This window comes from Pongo abelii, chromosome 16, assembly GCF_028885655.2.
Source record: "Pongo abelii isolate AG06213 chromosome 16, NHGRI_mPonAbe1-v2.0_pri, whole genome shotgun sequence".
NCBI lineage: Eukaryota > Metazoa > Chordata > Mammalia > Primates > Hominidae > Pongo > Pongo abelii.
Genome location: NC_072001.2, coordinates 102,310,213 through 102,333,705, shown reverse-complemented (window position 1 = coordinate 102,333,705; position 23,493 = coordinate 102,310,213). Strand labels below are relative to the sequence as shown.

At 45.1% G+C, this 23,493-nt stretch overlaps 1 protein-coding gene across 38 annotated transcripts in view; it reads left to right on the top strand.

The window, feature by feature from the left end:
* Positions 1 to 22,919, top strand: part of TTC23 (tetratricopeptide repeat domain 23) — a 112,167-nt gene extending 89,248 nt beyond the window's left edge. For 21 of the 38 annotated variants that reach the window (XM_054531938.1, XM_063716745.1, XM_063716746.1 and 18 more), the window contains 3 exons: positions 3,081 to 3,230; positions 20,080 to 20,162; positions 21,329 to 22,919. In XM_054531938.1, the coding sequence (XP_054387913.1) occupies positions 3,081 to 3,230; positions 20,080 to 20,162; positions 21,329 to 21,446 (351 nt within the window). In that variant the 3' untranslated portion in view covers positions 21,447 to 22,919. Of the gene's footprint in view, positions 1 to 3,080; positions 3,231 to 8,026; positions 8,121 to 9,189; positions 10,949 to 13,198; positions 18,231 to 19,902; positions 19,998 to 20,079; positions 20,163 to 20,212; positions 20,340 to 21,328 lie in introns of those variants that run through there. The other 17 variants (XM_063716744.1, XM_063716742.1, XM_054531940.2 and 14 more) reach the window with 8 other exon arrangements.
* Positions 22,920 to 23,493: the final 574 nt, after the last annotated feature.

Here is a 23,493-nt window from a genome sequence, read left to right as displayed (position 1 = left end):
AAAGCAGATCTGACCAGTGAACACTCATTTGTAAAAGCCAGTCCACTGGCTCCCCGATGCCCTCAGGATAAACCAGAATCCTGACATGGCCCACAGCACCATCCACGACCTGGACTCCACTGGCATTTCCAGGCTTCCCACTGTACTGTCTGGCCTCCCACCATAGTGTCTTGCTGAGTCAGCCAGTGCTCAGTGTCACTGACGCTATGCCTCACTACCCTTGCCCAAGTCACCCAGATCAGTGTTGATCAAAAGATGCACCTCACTCTCCTAAGTTGCCCTCGAGGATTTTAGCAAACTGGCTCTTTTCATTCTAGGGCCACTGCCAGCCCATCCAATGCCCTTATGATAATAGAAAAAGCTGCCCCTTCCTCAGGTAGATACCGCCCATGTTGGAGGGGACCATAGGCTGCATTTCAGCCCTCCCCATGCTCCTGCCAGGCACCCTTGTGTGTGGCACCACCTGCCCAGCCAAACATGGCAGCCTCATGCTGTTCTCACCATTTGGTTGCAAACCTCTCACTGTGGGTTCTAGCAGGTGTTGGCCAACAAGGGCCGAGCCCAAGGACAGTCCCGGAGCCAAGAATGGGGCTGTGCTCAGGCCATCCCAGATGTTCCCACAGCACATGGCCATGGGCACTGTGGAACATGATCTTTGGGGGACAAAATGTCTTTTAAGGTAAAATGTAAGTGAACGTCACTCTGCCACAGGTTAAGCTACTCTGTGAGGGTTTGTCTTCTAGTTGTGCCACTCTTTTGCTCAAGAATCTTCTCTGTCTTCCTCAGCCTGGCCACTCACTGGCCCTCAACAGGCCATGTGTTCCTCCTGTGCTCCCAGTGGCCCATACCCTCTTCTCATCCCACTAAGTCCTCTTTACTCTTCACTCCTCTCTGTTAAGCTTTTCCTAGCAGAGGTTGATGCCATCTCAGTTTCCTAGAAACCCGTGCCATTTAACTTCCTTCACATCTCCCCATTTCCACAGTCAGGCTGTAGGCGGCATCCAAAGCTTTATCTGGGAAAGGGAGTCTCCCCGGGTCTTCTCCCCATCACTGGCTCCTCTAAGTCTGACAGTCAGTTCCCACAGAAATATCACCAAACCCAGCACTCTCAGCAGTCCAAGTCCTTGCTCTCAGAACTTGGGAGATGTGATGGGCTTTACCCTCAGACAAGTCTAGATTTAAATTCTAGTCCCTCATGTACCTCAGTGGGGCCTCACTGCTGAGTTACACAATCACTCTGCCTCTACAGAGATTCCTCTTTCACCTGAGAAATGTATTTCTGCCTCATCAGCACCTGTAATGTGGTTCCCCTACCCCGGCCCTAGCCCCTAACTTGTATTATTGCCAACAAAAGGATGAAAGGCCCTCCTTGTCCTTCTGTTTGTGGAGCACTTTCGGGAGCCCTTTGGGGCTGTGTCATGAGGAAGCTCCCATGGTCCCTGCTGTATTTGGCAGTTCAATTCAGCATCCATGCTCTGCAGCTGATGTCGTGCCTTCATGTGGAAGAATTTCTGGAGAAAGTATGGAGGATTGACATACTTTAACAGGGTTTCCCCCCGCATATTTTGGTGTCTGAAGAAGCTAGTATCAGGAAATACTGTGTCCTGACCAATTCATATTTTTTATTCCATGTTAGTATAAATAAATTGGATAAACCAAACAAAATGTCATGTCATGTTGGAATGTTTACTTTCAGTTTCCTAGACGATTTCCTATGAGAATAGCAAAGCCTGGAGTGTGTTCAGGATGTTCTATACATAGATAATTTGCCCAGGAATGCTGTATTTTCACTTCTGTAAGAATGGCATTGTGGACAGAGGGAGAAAAGCATGGGACTAAAATGTATGAAAATTAGGCCAGGCATTGTGGCTCGTGCCTGTAATCCCAGCACTTTGGGACGCCGAGGTGGGTGGATCACTTGAGGTCAGGAGTTCAAGACCAGTCTGGCCAACATGGTGAAAACCTGTCTCTACTAAAAATACAAAAATTAGCCAGGTATGGTGGTGGGCGCCTGCAATCCCAGCTACTTGGGAGGATGAGGCAGGAGAATCGCTTGAACCTGGGAGGCGGAGGTTGCAGGGAGCTGAGATCATGCCACTGCACTCCAGGCTGGGAGACAAAGAGAGACTCTGTCTTAAAAAAAAAAAAAAAAAAACTCCAGATTTCCACCTGCTGTTGTAAAATGGAAGATCTGCTGAGACGGATTTTTTTAAAAAAAGGTATGAAGATTACTGGCTGTATTCAGATCCTAGCACCACCGTAGCTGAGCCCTCTGACTCTGAGCAAGTTTCTTAACTGCTCTGTGCCTGTTTCCTCCTCTGCCTAATGAGGATTAAAATTTTACCCATCTAAAGAAGACAGCAAAAATTAAATGAGATCCACACAATTGTGTGTGTTCAGCACAATTACTGACATGTGAGGACTGATCCATGTCAGCTTTTGTTCTTACTGCTCAACTGAAATGGATTCCTGTAATGGCTGAGTGGGTTTATTTTGCCAGGTGTCCTTTACCTGGTTTATTTTGCCAGGTGTCCTGTCTCTTCATAGTTTACACCTTTCCTCACATTTGTGTTGTTTCCTGACTCCTGTTCAACCAGAGGTGATATGATTTGTCTGTGTCCCCACCCAAATCTCATCTTGAATTGTAGTTCCTATGATACCCATGTGTCATGGTAGGGACCCTGTGGGAGGTGATTGAACCATGGGGCGGTTACCCCCATGCCGTTCTTGCGATAGTGACTGAATTCTCACAAGATCTGATGGTTTTATAAGGGGCTTTGCCCCCTTTGCTCAGCACTTCTCTCTCCTGCTGCCCTGTGAAAGAGGTGCCCTCTGCCATGATTGTAAGTTTTCTGAGGCCTCCCCACCCATGCGGAACTGTGAGTCAATTAAACTTCTTGGCTTTATAAATTACCCAGTCTCAGGTATCTCTTCATAGCAGCATGAGAACGGACTAATACAAGAGGAGAATAGGCTCAGCTCATGAGACTACCACACCCATGTGAAAATATACAAGTTATGTAATGATCTTAATCAGCCTTTGAGCTTGTTAACCAGATGGCTTTTTGTTCCTTTCACAGAGAGCAACCTCGATCCTGAGAGAGTCCCTGGAAGCCAAAGTGGAAGCATTTGGCGATTTCAGTCCCGAGGTGGCAGAGACATACCGGCTCCTGGGAGGAGCAGACCTGGCGCAGGGGAACCACAGTGGGGCCCACAAGAAACTGAAGAAGGTAAAGCTGGAACCGGTACTAACACGAGACTAGGCTCTCCCTCCCTCTCCAAGGTCAATTTCTCTCCCTTGTGGTGGTTCTTTTAAATGAAACTTGAGAAGTGGCTTGTTTAGATAGGATAACATCACTTTTGTGGTAGATCTAAGCTAATACTTTTTGGGTAAAAGACATAGTAAGCCTCTTAGACATACATATTTTTTAAATGAATTATCAATTATTTTTACTATGCAAATATTTTTAACTTTTTACGTAGTATAATTTATCAGTCCTTTATGTTTGTAGTGTTCTCTCTATATACTGAGTTTATAGAGGAATTCTCTTACATTTTCTTCAATTGTCATTCTTCTTTTTCTTCTTTAAATTTGGAGTTTATTTGTGTGGATGGCATGAGGAATGGATCTAATCTTACCTTTTTTCCAAATGGCCACCCAGTTGTCCAGCACCATTTAATTAGAGAGCCCATCTTTGCTCCAGTGACTTCAGATAACACCTTCATCATATACTGATTTTCCTTATGGACTTAAGTCTATTTCTAGATTTCTCTTCTCTTCCACTAGTCTTGCTGTTTATTCATGTGTCAATATTTCAGTTTTAATTACAGAGATTTTATAGAATGATTTAATATGTGATAGGAGTAGACACCCCTTATGGCTTTTCTTTTACTAGAATATCAGGTGTTCTAGCTATTCTTCCATGTTTATTTTTCTACATGAATTTTTGTATCAATTTGTCTAACTCCATAAAGAGCTTGCTAGTATTTTTATTGCGTTATTTATAAATAAATCTTGTGAGAATTGACAACTTTGTGATACTGAGTTTTTCTATCCAAGAACTAGGGGTATCTTTCCATTTCTTCATGCCTACTTTTATATCTTTCAGGCACATCCAAAAGCGTTCTTCATATAGGTTTTGTATATTTCTTATTAAGTTTAATTCTAACCATTTGATCTTCATTATTACTATTATAAATGGAGATTTATCTACTGTTATATCTTTTGATTTTTTTTTATATATGAACCCATTTGGTTTCTCGGTGTAAATTTTATATCCTGCTAATTGCTTAATTCTTTTATTGCTTGAGTTAATTCAATCATTGATTCTCCCAGGTTTGGGGGGTATTCTATTACATTATCTGCAAATAGACTTAGTTTTACTTTATGCTTTCCAGTTCTTATGCCTCCAATTTATTTCTTTTGTCTAACTGCATTGGCTTATACCTCCAATATAATAATAAACAGTAGTGGAGATAATGGGCATCCTTGCCATGTTCCTGATCTTAGTGTAAATGCCTCTAGTGATTCTTTATTTAATAGATGCTGGTTTTAGAACTAAGGTTTATATATTTTATCATGTTAAGAAAGTATCCATCGATTTCTATTATCGTGAGTGCTTTTTTAATTAGAACTAAATGTTGAATTTTACCAAAGGCTTTTTCAGCATCAGTGGAGATTATCAGATGGTTCTTTTTAAATCATTTAAATAAATCACAATAAATAAATTTATTTCACACTACCAGAGATTGGGTAATTTATAAAGAAAATAAATTTATTTCTTTTAATTCTGGAGCCTGGGAAGTCCAAAATCCAGGGGCTGGCATTTGGCAGGGGCCTTCCTGCTGCCTCGTCCCATGGCAGAAAGCAAAAGGAAATGAGAGAGAGAAAGGGAGAGAGAGAAAAGGAGGCCAAACTCAGCCTTTCATAACCAAACCACTCCCAAGATAACAGCATTAATCTATGCATGAGGGCAGAGTCTTCATGGCCTAATCCCCTCTCATTAGGCTGAATCTCTCAACAGTGTTGCATTTTGGATTAAGTTTCCAACACATGCTTTTTGGGAGGCACATTCAAACCATAGCAGATGTTGATTTTGCATGCTAATATTTATTTTAGGATTTCTGTGCCAATATTTGTATGTATTATTTGTTTAAGGATCAATGTTATATTCGCTTATAAAAATAATTTGGAAGTTTACCTTATTTTTCATGCACTGAAAGAATTTATGCAGCATTGAAACCCTGTAGTCTGTGGAGGTTTATGTCTTCTGTGACATCCTTTAGGCCTGGTGCTTCTTTTGTAGGGAAATTCGTTGACAATTTTCTCTACTTCTTTTACAAAAAGTGGTCTGTTGAAGCTTTCTGTCCCTAATGGGGTCATTTTGGCAAACCATATTTTTCTAGATAATTATCCATTTCACTTATATTTTCAGATTTATTTGCATGGAGATTTGAAAAGTGGTCTCATGAATTTTAAAACTTTCTACTTTTTAACAATTATTTTCCCATTATAATTTCTTAGTTTTATATTTGGGTTTTCTCCCTTTTTCCTTGACTTAGTTTGTCTATTGTGTTAATTTTTTCAAAGAGCCAGGACTTTAATCCCATAAATCCTATTCTCTACTTCCTTAATTTCTGATTTTATCTTTATTATTTCTGTCCTTGTACCTTATTTTGTTTTGCTCTGTTGAAATTTTTTTCTGTGTTTATGAGTTGGGAATTTAGTTCATTTGTTTTCATTTTATTAATCTGTTTATGAATATGAAATTTTCTCTTATTCTAAATGTATCTCATAAGTTCCATCATATGCTTTCATTACATTAATTAGTTTCAAAATGGGGAAAACCTGGGAAACCCTAAGTAACATAATTAATCAAACCAAAAGAATTAACTAGTTCTGAGGGGCTATCCTATAAATCAAGTATTTTTCTCTTATGATTTTTCTGATTCTGCTGCAAAAGACAGTAGATTTGGTAACACATGTGACACCTCTTTGTTAATGAGATGACACGTATCTGCTATCAGTTAGGTAGCAAATAGTTACTTGGCACCTTCAATAGGCCAGTCATGTGCTAGCCAAACCTGGGGGAAAACAGTGACCAAGACAAATATGAACCTTATCTTTGTGAGTTCCCAATCTAGCCAGGAAGAAATATATTAAATCAATCATTTTTAATAATTTAAACATAACCCATATGCCAAAGACATTTTAGTGAGGGAGAGATGAGACGGAAGCTGAGGGTGGCAGGGACCCTGCGTTTGCCCATCTGTCACCTCCATATAGTAAGAGCCAATGCTGGCTAGGCACAGTGGCTCATGCCTATAATCCTAGAACTTTGGGAGGCCAAGGAAGGCAGACCACTTGAGACCAGGAGTTCGAGACCAGCTTGGCCAACACAGCGAAATCCTGTCTCTACTAAAAATACAAATAATTAGCTGGGCATGGTGGCACACGCCTGTAATCCCAGCTACTCAGGAGGCTGAGGTGGGAGGATCTCTTGAACTTAGGAGGCAGAGGTTGTAGAGAGCTGAGATCATGCCACTGCACTCCACCCTGAGTGACAAAGTGAGACCCTGTAAAAAAAAAGAGCCAGTGCTTTTTGAGTGGTTGTTACACCGGTGGCACCGTGTTAAGTGATTCGTGTATATTAACTCATTTAACCCCTACAGTAACCCTAAGAGTTGGTGTATTAGGCCATTCTTGCATTGCTATAAAGAAATACCTGAGGCCAGGCGTGGTGGTTCATGCTTGTAATCCCAGCACTTTGGAGGCCGAGCTGGGCAGATCACCTGAGGTCAGGAGTTAGAGACCAGCCTGGCCAACATGGCGAAACCCCGTCTCTACTAAAAATACAAAAATTAGCTGCTGGCGCATACCTGTAATCTCAGCTACGTGGGGAGGCTGAGGCAGGAGAGTTGCTTGAACTCGGGAGGCAGAGGTTGCAGTGAGCCGAGATCATGCCACTGCACTCCAGCCTGGGGCACAGAGCAAGAAAGACTCCATCTCAAAAGAAAAAGAAAAAAAAAGAAATACTTGAGACGGAATAATTTATAAAGAAAAGAGGTTTAATTGGATTAAGGTTCTGCAGGCTGTACAAGCATGATGCTGGTATCTGCTCAGCTTCTGGGAAGGCCTCAGGGAGCTTTTACTTACGGCAGAAGGCAAAGTGGGAGAAGGCACGTCACGTGGGGAAAGCAGGAGCAAGAGAGAATGGGGAAGTCCCACATACTTTTAAACAGCCAGATCTCATGAGAACTCAGTCACTATCATGAGGACGTCACTATCATGAGGACAGCACTAAGAGGATAGTGCTAAAACATTCATGAGAAATCCCCACCCATAGGATCCAGTCACCTCCCACCAGGCCCCACCTCCAATATAGGGGATTATAATTCAACATGAGATTGGGGTGGGGACAAATATACAAACTATATCACTTGGTACCTCTACTCTGTATTTTATAAAGAGGGAAACTGAGGCTGAGAGAGACGTGTCTTGGCCTTGATCACGTGGCTCAGAGTTGTTGGAGTGGAGATTTTTTTGTATTTTTAGTAGAGATGGTTTCACCATGTTGGCCAGGTGATCGTCATCACACAGTGTATACTACAGGGCCATCTATTTCACATCCTGGAATTCCAAGATTTGTTTTTGAACAAGGGGTCCCTGGGCTTAAAAAATGTTTGGAAGCGAATGGCACAGTGGGGAGAATGCCACGATTGGGACAGTAGGAGTCTTTGGGTTGTCACTGACAGAATACAACTGAAACTAGCTCAGGTATAAAGGGGCATCTATTGTCTTGTGGTTTCCAAATAAGGGCCAACAGCCAGTGATTTGCCGGCAGGATGCAGCTGAGCCTCAGCTAGACTCTCATGCCAGGAGGGCGCTCTCTGTCCAGGACTTCTCCTTGCTTCTCTCTGTACATCTTCCTCATCTCTCATGGCAATGTCTTCCCTCAAGGTGAAGATCAAGACTGGCAACACTCCAGAGTTTTACTTTCTGTCTCTGTGCCTTTTCTTTTCTCAGCTTGAAAGACCTCAAAGACCTCAGGGAAAGACTGACAGGCCTGGCTTGAATCCAGGGCCCACCCCTGGCTCAGTCAGCCAAGGCCAGGAGAGTGGTAAGCTATAAAAACATGGTACTTCCAGGGTAACTGGGTGGCCTGGGGTGGAGGTGGCACAGGAAACACTATCCTATAGTCAGAAGACCTGGGACAGGGTTGTCAGCATCCCTCCCTGTTTTTGGCACATGTGCAATGAATACAATAGGAATGAAGTAGCCCCTTCCCTTAAAAATGTCCCAGACCAATGAGGGAGTTACAGACTGTAACCTCCCAAGTGCTCAGTTCCATGTGGCAGGTCCATACTGGGATCTACGGGAGTGAAGATTTAGGGAAAGTGTCCAGATAAGTAGCCCTGAAAAAAGAGTATAGGCTAAGAGAAACAGGAATTCCCAGGCTGGGAAGTGGGATGGAAGAAGGACGCTCAGAGGCAGGACAGCAAAGTACATCTAAGGAACAAAAAGCAGTTGGAGCTGGCTGGCTGTAGGGTTGCTAGTGGGAGAGGCACAGGACAAATCCCTAAGACCAGGTTTGCCAGGTGAAGGGGCTGAGACCTGATCCTTTAAGCAAGGGTCCCAAACTATGGCCCACAGGCCAAATGCAGCCCTCCATCTGCTTTTGTGTGGCCCTCAAGTTAAACATTTTTTACACGTGATCATTTGCAACCCATTTGATGATAGGGAACACTAACTTTGAACTTCAAGTAAGTGAAAAGTTATCCTCCCCCCAAAATGAATCTGTTTTTCTCATTAGTAGAACTATAGAACTATATTGCCCCCCAAAAAATGTGCTTATTATTGTATCTTGAATTTCATCAGAAGAAATTTGTGGAAATTTGTCTTCTCTCTTGTTATATAAGTGCTGCACCTACCTAGTAGCCTCAACTTTGTCTCTTGGACTATTACGTCTACAATATTTACTATATGGCCCTTTGCAGAAAATTTTTCTGAGCCTTGCTCTAAGCAGCTGGGAGCTTGGAGGGAATGCTAAGCAGGGCACAACGGGTCTAGAGTTGTCCTTTGGAATTTTTTTTTTAATCACTATGAGGATAGTGTTGAGGATGGAATGGAGTGGACCAAGAATGGAGACAAGAGGACTCAGTTTTCTTTGTCCTCCTTCCATCCCACAGTTTTAGGGACCGAATGAGATGAACTGAGTGAGGCTGTTCTAATGAGCACCGGAGACTGCCTACGTGCAGGCCGCGTAGGCCGCTGGGAAGCTCTTCCAACCATCAGCACCTCTGCAGGAGAGAGGAAAATGCAGAGCAAAGGCGCTGCCTGCCACTGGGAATACCTGCTTTCCTTCCCCCTCCTCACTTATCCCGTGAAGAAGGTAGATGACATCTGGAAAAACTCTTCCTAGGGTTCAGCCCAGCCACTGCACCCCAGGCAGGGGAAGGACCTCAGAATAGAGGAGAGTGGCAAATGATAACAGAGATACACAGAAACTTGAGCAGGGCTGAACAGGACCACACGGACCTTCACACTGTCACCGCTGGCTCCCGGTGGGACTGAACTGGTACCATGTGCCCCACCGCACACTCGCTGCTGCCAGGTGTGGCTCATACATCATTCCTCATCTTCACAGCAACTCTGCAGGTCAGACCTGCATAGCTCTGTTAAACAGAGAAGGGGCCTGAGGCTCCCAGAAGTAAGCCAGTGGTCTGTGGGCAGGTCACTCTTATATAAGGCCCGACTCTTTACTCTATGCCAGTGGCTCCCCAAGTGTGCATCTTAAGCCCCCTGCATCAGGGTCACCTGAATCAGAGTCCCTGGGGCAGGGGCCAGGTGCCCAGGGTTCTGCGTGTTGGCCAGTTTCCTAGGCGGAGGCTGAGAATCACTGCTCTGGGCCACACTGCCACCCTAGAGGCTAAAAATCAGCTCGGCTTCAAGAAACTCTAAGGGTGCATCACCCCAAAGCCTGTGGTAGAAGCTGGTGACCCCTTTTTCCTTTGGTTTGGCCTTGTTTACCATCAGTCCTGAAAACAATGGCATTGGCATCTTAAAGATACCTGTTTGCCAGGCTCCAAGAGAAACGATGGGCACTTGTATTTCTGAAGGTTGTGCACTGTGGTGTATGCAGTTCTGATCTCCACTGCTCCACATGTATCTGTCTGAGGACAGGCTGACTGCTGTGTGAATACCAGGGCACAAATGGGGACTTGAAACATGCTTTTCACATCTGCTGCTGACTGGAGTTTCTCAAATGCCATATTTAGCATTCAACTCTGTGAAGCCAGCAGTTCCTAAAGCTAAACACTGCCCGACGACTGTTTCTCTTGTTTTTGTCACAACAACAGCTGCATCCCCTAAGTTTTCAACTCAGTAGCAGGAACCCACTGAACAGTGGCTTTTCCAGATGTACCCTCCTGCACTGAATGGTCCAGGCATGGACCCACAGGCATGAAAAACAAAAAACAGGAAGGCCTGGGAAACAAGGCACACACACAGCGGGATTAAATCACCGAAAAGGAAACCATATTATTGATCTGCCTTTTAAAGGCATCTGCCCGCGGGGGAAAATCACAGAATTCTCTTGGCTCCAGATGGAAATTTCCACAGCAAAAGTTCACCTACTTGTACAACATAGAAACCTGATTGCATTCTAGAATGGTCATCATCACCAACATTTTCATCAGGTGAAAGGCTGCAGAAAGAATTCCTGAAGGCTGCTTCATAGATCAGGAACATCTCAGGAGTGTGCTGAGTCCAAGAACAGTGTGAAGTCGGGTTTGGGTCCAGTCGTCATCTGGCCTCCCGTGTTAGGTACTGTCTTCAGCAGGGTTCAATCCACTGCCTCACTACTTTAGCTGTGGACATTAAACATTTCCACACGTGACCCCTTTCTTCAAAAACTCAAAGCCCAGTAAAATGAATCTTTTCAAGAAAGGAGTTGGAACGTAGTTTTTATTCAGAGGTTGTAGGCAAGAAAGCCAATGCTAAGAAGGTCTTTTTTTTTGGGGGGGGGGGACGGAGTCTTGTTCTGTCGCCCAGGCTACAGTGCAGTGGCGCGATCTCAGCTCACTGCAACCTCCACCTCCCAGGTTCAAGCGATTCTCCTGCCTCAGCCTCCCAAGTAGTTTGGACTACAGGCACGTGCCACCATGCCTGGCTAATTTGTGTATTTTTAGTTGAGATGGGGTTTCACCATGCTGGCCAGGCTGGTCCCGAACCTCATGATCCGCCTGCCTCGGCCTCCCAAAGTGCTAGGTTTACAGGCGTGAGCCACCACGCCCAGCCTAGGAAGGTCTTATGTGGTTATAGGTCAAGACTGGAGAATAGGCTATTGAGTCCCTGCTATATTCCAGCCATTCCTCCAAGCAGGCCAATTCCTAGGGAAGGCCATACCTTATGTTAGAATCCATTCCCTAGAATTCCATCAGTGGCCCACTTTGTTTTACTTTCCCTTTAGCGTATTTGGTGTTTTCCTTGTTGTCCTGGATATATCAGGAATTCCAGAGCCAAATTTGGAGTTCCCACAGAGCCACCACGCCACTCCACATTGTTTTCATGTGTAGAGCCTCATTTGTCCTTGATCCTGATTTTTCTAATCATCTTTGACTAACCCATTGTTGGACTGCAACAGCCCACCTTTTTTAAAGAGAAGGTCATAATGACATTAATTGCATATAAAAAGTCGTGTTCTTGGGTTGAGAAGTGTGCTTAAAGACTCTTCAAGCACTGTGACTTGAAGATGTTTGTAAATCAGTTTATATGGGAATGATAAAGGGTCATGGTCATTCATTCTTATTTTGATTAAGAATGAATTTGGAGGCTGGGCCCAGTGGCTCACGCCTGTAATCCCAGCCCTTTGGGAGGCTGAGGCGGGTGGACCACGAGGTCAGGAGATTGAGACCATCCTGGCTAACACAGTGAAACTCCATCTCTACTAAAAATACAGAAAATTAGCCGGGTGTGGTGGCGGGCGCCTGTAGTCCCAGCTACTCGGGAGGCTGAGGCAGGAGAATGGCGTGAACCTGGGAGGCAGAGCTTGCAGTGAGCTGAGATCGCGCTACTGCACTCCAGCCTGGGTGACAGAGCGAGACTCCGTCTCAAAAAAAAAAAAAAAAAAAGAATGAATTTGGAGGCCCGGCACTGTGGCTCACACCTATAATCCCAACACTTTGGGAGGCCGAGGCGGGTGGACCACCTGTCAAGAGTTCAGGACCAGACTGGCCAACATGGTGAAACCCCATCTCTACTAAAAATACAAAAATTAGCCAGGTGTGGTGGTGGCATGCCTGTAATCCCAGCTACTTGGGAGGCTGAGGCAGGAGAATTGCTTGAACCTGGGAGGCAGAGGTTGCAGTGAGCCGTGACCACACCGCTGCACTCCAGCCTGGGTGACAGAGCGAGACTCCATCTCCAAAAACAAGAATGAATGTGGAGCCTCCCTTGCCCACTATAGGCTGTGTGGGAATAAGAATTCCAGTTCTCCTGACCACAGGCCTCCCTGGTATCATCAGCTGCGGGGAAAAAGCACCCTCCTGAGGTTGGGCCCGCCCAGCTATGGCACCCAGGCACAGTGCCCCTCCATAAAACACTTGTAGTGTACACAGACTGCCCACTGACAAGGCTACATTTGCTGTGGAAAAGCTCCTCAAACATCAGAACTCTGACCATGGCTTAGTAAGTGTACAGTGCCTCAGAGGGTCATCAACTGTCCCACAAGGTCTGGAGGGGTGCAGAACTGTGGGTCTGGACAGACCATCCTGGCCTGAGGCTCTCTAGTGGTTTTTCAGAGCTTCGCTGGAAACACTGAGTTTATGGGTACATGGCCAGGGATGGAGGGAAAAGCAAAAGCTCCTATTACATAAATCTAGTGTAACTTTAAACAAGTTGAAAGAGCAATGGTCAGGGATGGCTGGTGTGGATAGCACAGACTCGGGAAGGACTGAACCAGATCGCTGAGCTCCATGTAATGGGGAAATTTGCCAAGAGAAGGCAGCTCAGAAGGCCCAGCTTTAAGAGTCTGCATCCCTTGCCTTGGCTGGCTTAGAAATAGGCAGATCCAGCCTTTATACAAAAAGCCGGCTCCACTTGAAAAAGAAACCATAATTTCTATGTGGGTACACAGCAGGATTTCTCTCAATAGCAAGTCCTGCCAATGCATTTATTTTCTAAATATTTATATTGCAGTTGTTGTGGAGAAGGATGATGGTGCCCTGCTCCAGTACAGTGGCCAAGGGATGGAACAAAGTCGTGGGGGGAGTCGAGGGATGTCGATAAGGACATTAGAACCCATGGGACTTGGCAACCTGGAGGTGAGGAGTGAGGGAGACAGCAAGGATGACATCCATGCCCCCAGGGCTGGCACCCAGGAGATACTCAGGGAGAGCTTTCTGAAAGAGTCCGTTCTGAGGCGTTGTGCGGGTGGCAGTGTCTGGACCTCACCCCCTTTCTCCTTCATCTCCCATTTCCCTGCAAAGCCCAGGATCCCCCTTCCCACCTTCCCTGTGTTTCTCTCATGAGAGGCTCCCTACCCACCCACCAGTGCCTCAATCCTCTGGTCATAGGATCAGTGGCCCTCCAAGTAAGGGAGCTGCAGGGCTGTGTGAGAGGGACAGACAGAGACAGAGAGAGAGAGAGACAGAGACGGAGAGACGGACATAGACCGAGAGAAAGAGGATGCAGGGGTGTGGCCTCTCAAACAAACACTCGGAATTCTCCCTGTGAGCCTACCACCACCACCACCACCACCACCCGCCATCTCCACCACCACCCGCCATCTCCACCACCTCCCGCCATCTCCACCACCTCCCGCCATCTCCACCACCTCCCGCCATCTCCACCACCTCCCGCCATCTCCACCACCTCCCGCCATCTCCACCACCTCCCGCCATCTCCACCACCTCCCTCCATCCCCATCCTGCCCTGTTTGTTCTTCACCTGCCAACTCCCCAGTCCTCAGGTGTCACTCCAGTGTCACCTCCTCACATAGGCCTCTGCTGGCCCAGGTACCCTGGATCGACCACCACCAAGACCCTCCAGTATTCATTCATAGCCCCGTCATCTTCTTTTTTCTTTTGTAGCTCTTATCACAAGTTGTTATGACATGTTTATTTATGTATTTTAAAAATCTCCCTCTCCGCCACTCCATTAGAAGCCCCCTGAGAGCAAGGCTCACTGCTGCCCATTCTCCACTCCATCCCCGAAGTAGCCACAGGGTTGGCGTGTTGCTGGTGTTCAGCAGACACCTGCTTCAGAAAGTGGCAAATGTGGATGAAGACGTGGGTCCAGCCAGGATGAGGCTGGTTTCTGGGTGGCTCAGAAAAACCACCCACTACCCCTGACTGTATTTCTGTAGGGGAAGGCTGTCTGATGAATTACGTTTTGGTTTATTCCTTCAGTTCCCCCAAGTTAGTCATTTCTGCCTGCCTTGTAATGGTTGGTAAATGAAAGCATACTTGTATTTCTTGAAAGATTTATCACATTTCACGCTTCCAAGTAGTAAGGCTTCCGAAGTCATCTTTTCTCTTAATATCAGCCTTGAGAATTGATGTGAAAACAGAAGCACAATTTTCAAGTTTCTGAGTAATTTCTCCCCCGTGGACATAATCTGGCATTGGATAATGTGTGTAAAGAAGAGTAGTGATTTCAGATCCTCAGCATTAGAGCAGTTTTTTAAAGTTTACCTTTCTTTAGCTTTTTCATTTCATGTAAGTACAAAATACAATAGCTTGACAAGCCTGGCTTGGAACCTTACCAGGAATGAATAGTATGCTTTTCTCAATTTTCTGTTATGGAGTCATGTAGCCTTGTAACTTAAATGACCCTTTAGTTGCAGTCTTTGCTGCACTGTCTCCATTAATAAATAGGATGTGTTCCATTGGTACCTTCATCATCTGAAATTCCTCAATAGATGTTATGATGCAATTCTGGGACCTTAGGCAGGAGGTTAAGGGAGGAAGGGAGACACCACCAATCTACTTCTGCAGGATGCTGCTATGAAAATGGCCCTGAGTAACAACTGTACATTTTCACAGATCCCCCTAAAACAGAAAATATTCCTCCTGAGTTTGGGTATTGAATTACTGTGGGTTTTTAAATGAGAGTATACCGAGTCACCTAACCCTGATCCCCTAGCTGCCACTGAGCCACCCCTCTGTCCACACTGGGAAGGGTGTTAGCGCAAAGGCACCACAGCTAAGAGGATGGCTAACTGACGGCACCTATCCCAGCTTTCTTGGCTCCTGGGCTCCTTAGACTCCTAGCTTTCAAACCTCAAAGTCATGTCAAAAAGAATTCTGAAAGTTTGCATCAAATGCTTAAGATTGTCTCTCAACTACCCCAGCTTTCCGAATGAGTCCTAAGAGTAAGCAGCAAATAGTGAACAGCAGTCTTTCTCCTGTTGAAGGCTGGACCGTAATTTCAAGGGTTTTTAACACCACATACCCAATGGAACTTCCCTAGCAGAGGTTTTAGTAACTGATGAGCCACTGGAGCCCTAGGATCCAACTGTGTCTTAAGGAGTCTACAGGCTCCATGTAAGAATCTCCCCAGCTTACATGTTTGTCCTATTTAATCATTCACTCACTTAGCAACTGCTGCATCGGCTTGTGTGCCAGGGGTTGTGCAAGGCCCTGGAACACAGTGGTGAGCAAGACAAACATGGCCCCATTTAGGGACAGCCTGCAGGCTGGTATAAAAGCAGACATTCCCTTTTGTCTTCCTGCAAGGGAAAGAAAAGCTCCCTGTTTGGTATTTAAGGAATAATAGAAACACAAGTGACTTCTCACAACCCTGCATATAAAATCAAAGAGAATAAGAGCAATGTAATGAATGGCTCCTAAAATTCATCTGGACACTCAGGAGTTCAGTTTATTGTTCACTTTAAAGAAAAGTGAGAAACACCCCTTAGTGGCTGATTTCAAGGAGCAGCATATCTGCCTCTCAGAAGAATCTGGGGAGCACAGAATACCTTTATTTATGGTGGAGAATGTTCTACTGTCAAGGTTTGGTGAGTTCTTTACTTAGCTCAGCGACATGTTTACAATGCCTGGCTCCAGTAGGTTCAATTAACATTTACTGACTTCCTCTCTGTCAATGCCTGTGTTTTTAACAAAAGAATCAAAACACCTACTTCACACAAAAATGCTTAAGTAAATTTAGCTAAGAAGAGCAGAATGTTGAAAAATTCAATTTATGTTTCTTAGATAAATATATAGCTATATAAAACATTTTCTAGTAGAAGTCCATAATGGGTTATTTTGCTGTTTTAAAAAGCTATCTTTGGAAGGGTAGTCAGTTAATGGATGACCATTTTTTCCAGCCTTGGTGCCTGCTCTTACACTGTCATCACACAAGGGATTAATAAGGGGCTGAGGATCTGTTTCTGTCTCCTAGTTGACACCCCTTTGCATCTCTTTTTCACTTCAGCTGGAATTTTGGGCAAATCTCCTTAGTAAGGATAAGTAATCTTAGGGGAAAAAAATATATTAATACCAGGAAGAGTTAAGTTTTGACAAAGGTCTAGGGGTAGGGTAAGGATGGGGCTCCCCTCTTCGGGGCTTGATTACTGAAAAGGATCTCTTGACCCAAACAGAATCTTCTCTCCTAACTCCACTCTTCTCTACGAACACAGTAGTGAAAATGCTCCCAGTGAAAATGATGAGCACACAGGTTTGTAACAAGTGGGGATGGTTAGTAGGCCCACTGGGAATTTGCATAAGCACTGTCAATTGCCTTCTCACTCTTCCTGGGGATTCGTGCATATTCAGCCAATGGTATATGTCTTTCCCTAGAGAATGAGGGGCCAAGGAGAAGCAGCTTCAGTCACCAAAGGGGTAGGATGGAAATTCCTCCCGAGTATTAGATTTTGAAGGCAATCTGTTAAGGCAGAGTGAACTGAGACCTCAGACTGTCTCAACTAATTGTTACAGTGTCAGTAAAACTCTAATGCCACAGTGAATGAATTAACAACAAGCAGTGACAACATCACCTCTCAAAATGAGCTGCATCAGAGGCACTCATAAATATATAAACACAGGGAAGTTTGGGTGGCTTTAAAATTAGCCCTGATCTTTTACACTGAGTGAAGGTATTTCTGGGCAAAAGAAAGTCTATTCTGGTAAGAAGTGTTAACCCTGGAGAGAGGGGCCTCTCACTGATGGGTGGCAGTGGGGGAAGCATCTTGCCTCTCTTGCTCTGTGGCCATTTCTGAGCACCACCTCCTCTGCCAGGCCCAGTGTGCCCAGGCTTCCAATAGCTGTAACCCAAGCAGGGTGCTGGAAGGGTTTTCATCAGGTACCATGGGTGTCAAAAACATGTCCGCATCCCCTCCCCTCAGAGCCACAGAGCTTAGTCAAAGTTCCTAAATTTCTAGGGTCACAACAACCTAAAGCATTAAAGCAACGCTGGCTCGACCCCATGGAATGAGCAGCTCAGCCCATTGCCTAGGCCAGGCCAAGGTCCCCGTGCAGATTTAGAAAGTCAAGGGCTTGTTGGACAGAGGGACAGGGATCCTTGCCTTTGTAGAATTTGAATTATGCATTAAATAAAAGAACAAGAAGAGTTTACTACTTCTTGATACTGTATATTTCTTAGTCAAATGACTACGAAATAGTGAATATTTTCTGTTATTTAAAAAATCCTATCATATTCTCATCTGATAGTTACTTTTTTCAAAGGACAACCACATTCTCAATTCCTCAGACTGAAACATTCGACAGTTTTTATAGTTTCCACAGCTTATAAAGACAAAGGCATTTGGCTGCTTGCATTTTAATTTTCTTGAAGACCTAAAAATGGTTGGCAGATCAGAATGAATAAACAGCCTTCAGTAGTAAGTCCCCAAACCCTCACACTTTTTTTTACTCAAGCTATTACCATGTAGCACAATTCATCCAATTTTTAAAAAATATATTATGAAACATTTCAGTTATGCAGAAAAGTATGGGTAACATAACAAAGACCTTTGAACTCACTATTCAATATAAGAAATAAAACATGACCCATCCAGTTGAAGTCCCCCTATACCTACCCCATCCCCAGATAACTACTTTTTTTAATTCGATATCATTCCCATGCTCTTCTTATTTTACTATGGTTTTGTTTTGCATGTTTTAAAACTTCATATTAAATTATAATACATATTATATGCATTCATCTGTAGTTTTCTTTTTCCCCTTGACTTTGTAATCATGAGATTCATCTATGTGGTTATATACACACATACATATATCAAACATTTATATATCACATACATATATAATATATACATATCACAGTTTACATATTCATTGCTAAATATTGCTAAATTGTTTTACAAAGGGGCTATACCAGTTTGAATACCCACTATCAATATATAAAAGAATTCTTGTTGCTTTGTATCTTTAACAAAGCTTGGTAATTTTTGCAGTCTGATAGGTGAAATGGTACCTACCTCATTGAAGTTTTAGTTTGTATTTCTGGTTGTTAATGAGATTAAGCATGTTTATTTCATCAGATTTCAACTCTTTGAATAATCTGTTTATATCTTTTGAGTGTTATTCTATTGAGAGGTTTTGGTTTGGTTTGGTATTTCTCATTACCTTATAGGAATTCTTCATGTATTCTGAATGTTAAACCTTTCTCATTTCTGTGCACTGCAAGAATCTTTCCTCAGCATGTCTTTCTACTTTGCTTATGGTGAATTTTGGTGCACAAATATTTTAGGTTTTCATATAGTTACATTTTATCAGTCTTTCACTTTTGCTTTGTCCAGATCTTGTCTAAGAAATACTTCCCTACCTCAAGATCATAAAGATATTTTCCGGTCGGACATGGTGGCTCACTCCTGTAATCCCAGCACTTTGGGAGGCCAAGGCAGGTGGATCACCTGACGTCAGGAGTTTGAGACCAGCCTGGCCAACATGGTGACACCTCATCTCTACTAAAAATGCAAAAATTAGCTGAGTGTGGTGGTGGGCGCCTGTAAACTCAGCTACTCGGGAGGCTGAGGCAGGAGAATCACATGAACCCAGGAGGTGGAGGTTGCAGTGAGCCAAAATCACCCCACTCGCACTCCAGTCTGGGTGACAGAGTGAGACTCCGTCAAAAAAAAAAAAGTATTTTCCAATATTTTCATCTAAAAGCTCCAAGTTTTGCATTTCACATTTAGTCCTTTAAATCTTTCTTGAGCTTAATATTTGTGTTTGATTTGGGGTAGTGATCCATTTTCTTCTGTTGGGAAAACCAGCGGTCCCAGTACCACTTATTGACTAGCCCACCTCTTCCTCACCAATCCTGCAAGGCCAGTTCTGTCATCTGTCAAGGCTTGGGCTCTCTGCCCTGTTCCACTGGTCTTTTTGTCTACCCCGGCTGACAAACATGCTGTCTTAATTACTTTATTTAAAAAAAATAAAATAAAAGGGTCTTTAGCATCCAGTAAAGCAAGTTCCTCCAACCTCATTCTTTCTCAAAATTATTTTGGCCATTTTGGGCACAACTTTAATCTTTCTCCTCTTCTGGATTTGCCCTAGCCTACTACAAGCAATCAAATGGCAAGACTTAAAGTAAGCAGAAGGGAGAAATCAAGCCAAAGCCAGCCCTGGATAATCCATAAGCTGAATATTTGGCTCCTAATAACTAAGACATTGCTGTGTAGTAAAGAGTATAGAAAGCCTATATATTAATAAAAGTAGAGTATGTGTTTACAAAAAAAAAAAAAAACTATTTTTTTTAATCTTTTCCAGGCTATAGTAAGGGCCACATTTAAAAATAGATACTGGAGCCCATCGTCTGGTCAGTACCAAGGTTCTTGCCTTTATTTTTAAAAATACTACTTTTAAATCTATTTTCTGCATACAGGTAGTCACAGAGAGTTTTGTGAAATAGTGCTAAAACTGTTCCCTTTTGCCTAGATCCCTCAGAACATCCAAACCAAAGGTCAGTCACTAGGAGAAACCCCAGGAACGTGCTAATTCCATCACAGCAGGGCCTAAGAATGAGGTCATCTTTCTGTAGTTCAAGGGAGACCTTAGTTTCCTGCTCTCAGCGACATTTCCGTAGCCTCATGATAGCTGCTTGGTGTTCTACAGTGTCTCCAGATCCAGACCCTCTTATATGGACCGCAGGACAAAAGGACTCTGGCCACCCAGCAGGCCATGGGCATGCTGTCCACGTGAGTTGGCATCCCTCACACTTTCTCTATCTCATTCCCTTTCCATTCAGAATCTCAAGAGGAAGCTGGTTCTAGAAGGTTCTCTGTAACCTTTTCTGGAATGTTTTGCTGACTTCCCATAACTTGCATAAAGGACAAGTTCCTCTGAAACCCGAGTTGTAAAAGATCTTCCTTGCCCAGGTATTTAAAAATAATTCATCCTTTAGGTCAGAAATATATGCTGGATGTTGGCTTCCTGCAGACCAGCCCCTGCAGGGGGAGGGCCCCCGGAACTCCTGTGGCCTCCTGCAGCCCTGCTTCCAGCTTCCCTCCGCCCTCGGATGCCTGTCAGGACTGGAGCTGGAAGGTTCACTGACTTGACCTTAAAGGCTGGCCCCCTACGTCCTTTCTCAGCCCCTGAGCAGAGGCCCAGCGCTCTGCTGTAGAGGGCCCACCTCACAGAGCCTGGTCTGCAGGGAGCAGCCCCAGGGCTGCCTGAGTCTGTGCTCAGGGAAACAGGGCCACAACCCGGAGCAGAGACAACCTGGCCAGCAGGACACCATCCCCTTTGAGGGCAGGGAAGGCAAGCCAGGGAGGCCTCCAGCACAACCCTGACCATCCTCCTCACCCATGTCCTGCTCACCAAGCCAGCTAAGGGTTAAGTGCCTCAGCTCAGTGAGGACGGTCACAGGTGATTTTAAAAGATGGGAGGGGCCAGGCAAGGTGACTCATACCTATAATCCCAGCACCTCGGGAGGCCAAGGCGGTGGATCACCTGGGGCCAGGAGTTTGAGACCAGACTGGCCAACACGGCAAAACCCTGTCTCTACTAAAAATACAAAAATTAGCTGGGCGTGGTGGCATGTGCCTGTAATCCCAGCTACTCGGGAGACTGAGGCACGAGAATTGCTTGAACCTGGGAGGCGGAAGTTGCAGGGAGCCGAGATTGGGCCACTGCACTCCAGCCTGGGCAACAGAGTGAGACTCTGTCTGAAAAAAAAAAGAAAAGAAAAGATGGGAGGAAAACATCTCTTTTATGCTCTGTGCTACAATTCTGCTCTAATTTATAGCCCCTCCCAAGGCTTCTCATAAATGGGTCTGGGCACCTGCTGGGCAGCAAAGGCTGGATGGAACGGTGTGGGGGGCTGAGGGGCACCACACTGACCCCACCCTCTGCTTGTCTGCAGGGCCCCCAAGGTTGCTTCGAAGCCAAGGCAGGCATCGAAAGCCAGAGTGGCCTTCTGCACCAGCATCCCTCAGGACGCCCTGCTGGGGAAGGCCCGGCCCGCCACAACAGCCGACTGAGGCCCCCACCCTGAAAAAGCCTAGGGCATTCCTGGGCACTGTCATTTAGGGTGCTGTACAAATCATCTCCACCTAGAAAATGGAATTCGACAGTCAGGATACAGATTTCCAAGGCCAACTGTTGGCCCCAACATGCAACAGTGAGACCGTAAGCCTCCCGTGGGCCACATTTTGACAGTGGATGCCCTTCAGGGTGATATATGCTATAAAGCAGTTTTCTATCACCTAAGTGGTTTTTCTTGCCAACAAGAATTTTTACCCATCAGCATTACTGTGGCTGAGAAACTTCTCTTCAAAAGTTCAGCACGCCCTGTGCAGGAGTCAGCCCAGCATCTGCTTGTACACACAGCTCCTTGCATAGGTCTGGAGTCAGATCTGGAACAGTGAAATTCAAGAAGGAAGTCCTTTCTTATAGGAGGCTAACAGGGATTGAGAATAACACGAGAAGAAAACGCTAATAAAGGGAAACGTGAACGTGCTGGTGTCAGCATGTGTTTTCAAAGTGCAGCCTGCCTCAGAGTTCTTCGGAGCCTGAAAAGGGGTTTGGGAAAGAGCCCAGTAGGAGGGGCAGGAGGCCAACACACCTGACTTGGCCTGGGGCCCGGGAGGCAGGTATAAGGGAGTGAAAAGAAAGGCTAGCAGGAGGCTGCGGGGGGAGGACCGCAGACTCCCTGCTATTTCGCATCCCTCCCGTGGCCTCCACTGGAGGCAGGACAAACCTGGACGCCACCTGGAGCTGCTTCCTGAGTCGGCACGCTATCGTGTACACAGCAGTCTTCAGCCCCCTGGAAGGAGGCCACAGTCTCCCCTCCAGCCCCCAGTGGGACATCCAAACCACCCTGGGGCCATTTGCGCAGGGCACCACCTCCAGTATTGATGGGGAAGATAAACTCAATAGAGCCACGACACGGTGGAGAGAAGCAGGGACCACTGTCTTCCTCAGCTGACCCCACAGACCATGCTTGCTGGTACACACTGACCCAGACCCAGGCCTGTCGGACATCAGCAGTGTGCTAACAAGGTGTAAGATGTGGTCACCACTCACCGTGTGTCCTATCTAGTTGACATGGGTGGAGTCGGCTAAGAAGTGAATGAATGTTCATATGCTCCCAATTCACGTTGAAGCCCTAATCCCCAAAGGGATGGTATTAGGGGGTGGGGCCTTGGAGAGGTGATTAGGTTATGAGGGTGGAGCCCTGATGAATGGGATTAGTGCTTTACAGGAAGAGACACCAGAGAGATGGTCTCTGTCTCCGCCATGTGAGCACACAGTGAGAAGACAGCCATCTGCAGGCCAGGAAGACAGCCCTCACCAGGAAGTGAATCTGTTGGCACCTTGAGACTTCCCAGCTTCCAGAACTGTAAGAAATAAATGTTTGTTGTTTAAGCCTTTCAGGCTACGGCTTTCTGTTACAGCAGCCTGAACTGAAAGTCCATGCTGACTTTTTGAAATAAATGTGAATTCTGATGTTACTTCTTCCTTTCTGTATTTCTTGAAGGGTAGCTTGGAATCACAAAAACTAAAACACATGTTTAAAATTTAGCACCCCCACCCCACCCCACCCCAGGAAACAATGAATTTAGGAATGTTCCCTCCAATGTCTCCCATCTGTTAATTCTGTTGACTTCAACAAGAGAGGAAGACTACAGCTACTTGTGTTTTTCTATTTTTGGTAAAGGGCTACAAGGTTACAAACAGGTAAAGATATCTAGCTATTCCTTTGTCTCAAACTACCTCAGTTTTTTCAAGCCCCTAAGAAATGGCCATGGCTTAGGGTTAACCCTCCAATTTGCACTTACAAGGTAACCAACTGTCCTGGTATGTCCAGGACAGTCCTGGTTTTAGCACTTAAAGTACCACATCCCAAGAAACCTCTCCATCCCAAATGGGATGGTTGGTGGTGTCCTACTGCCACTAATCATTCAGGCTGTGATGATGACATTTTTACCACAAATTGTCCAGTGTATATTTGATTACAAGCCAATTGGCTTATGCTCTGTCTGCCATGCTTTCTAGCTCTATGCTCCCAATATTGAGTTCTGATTC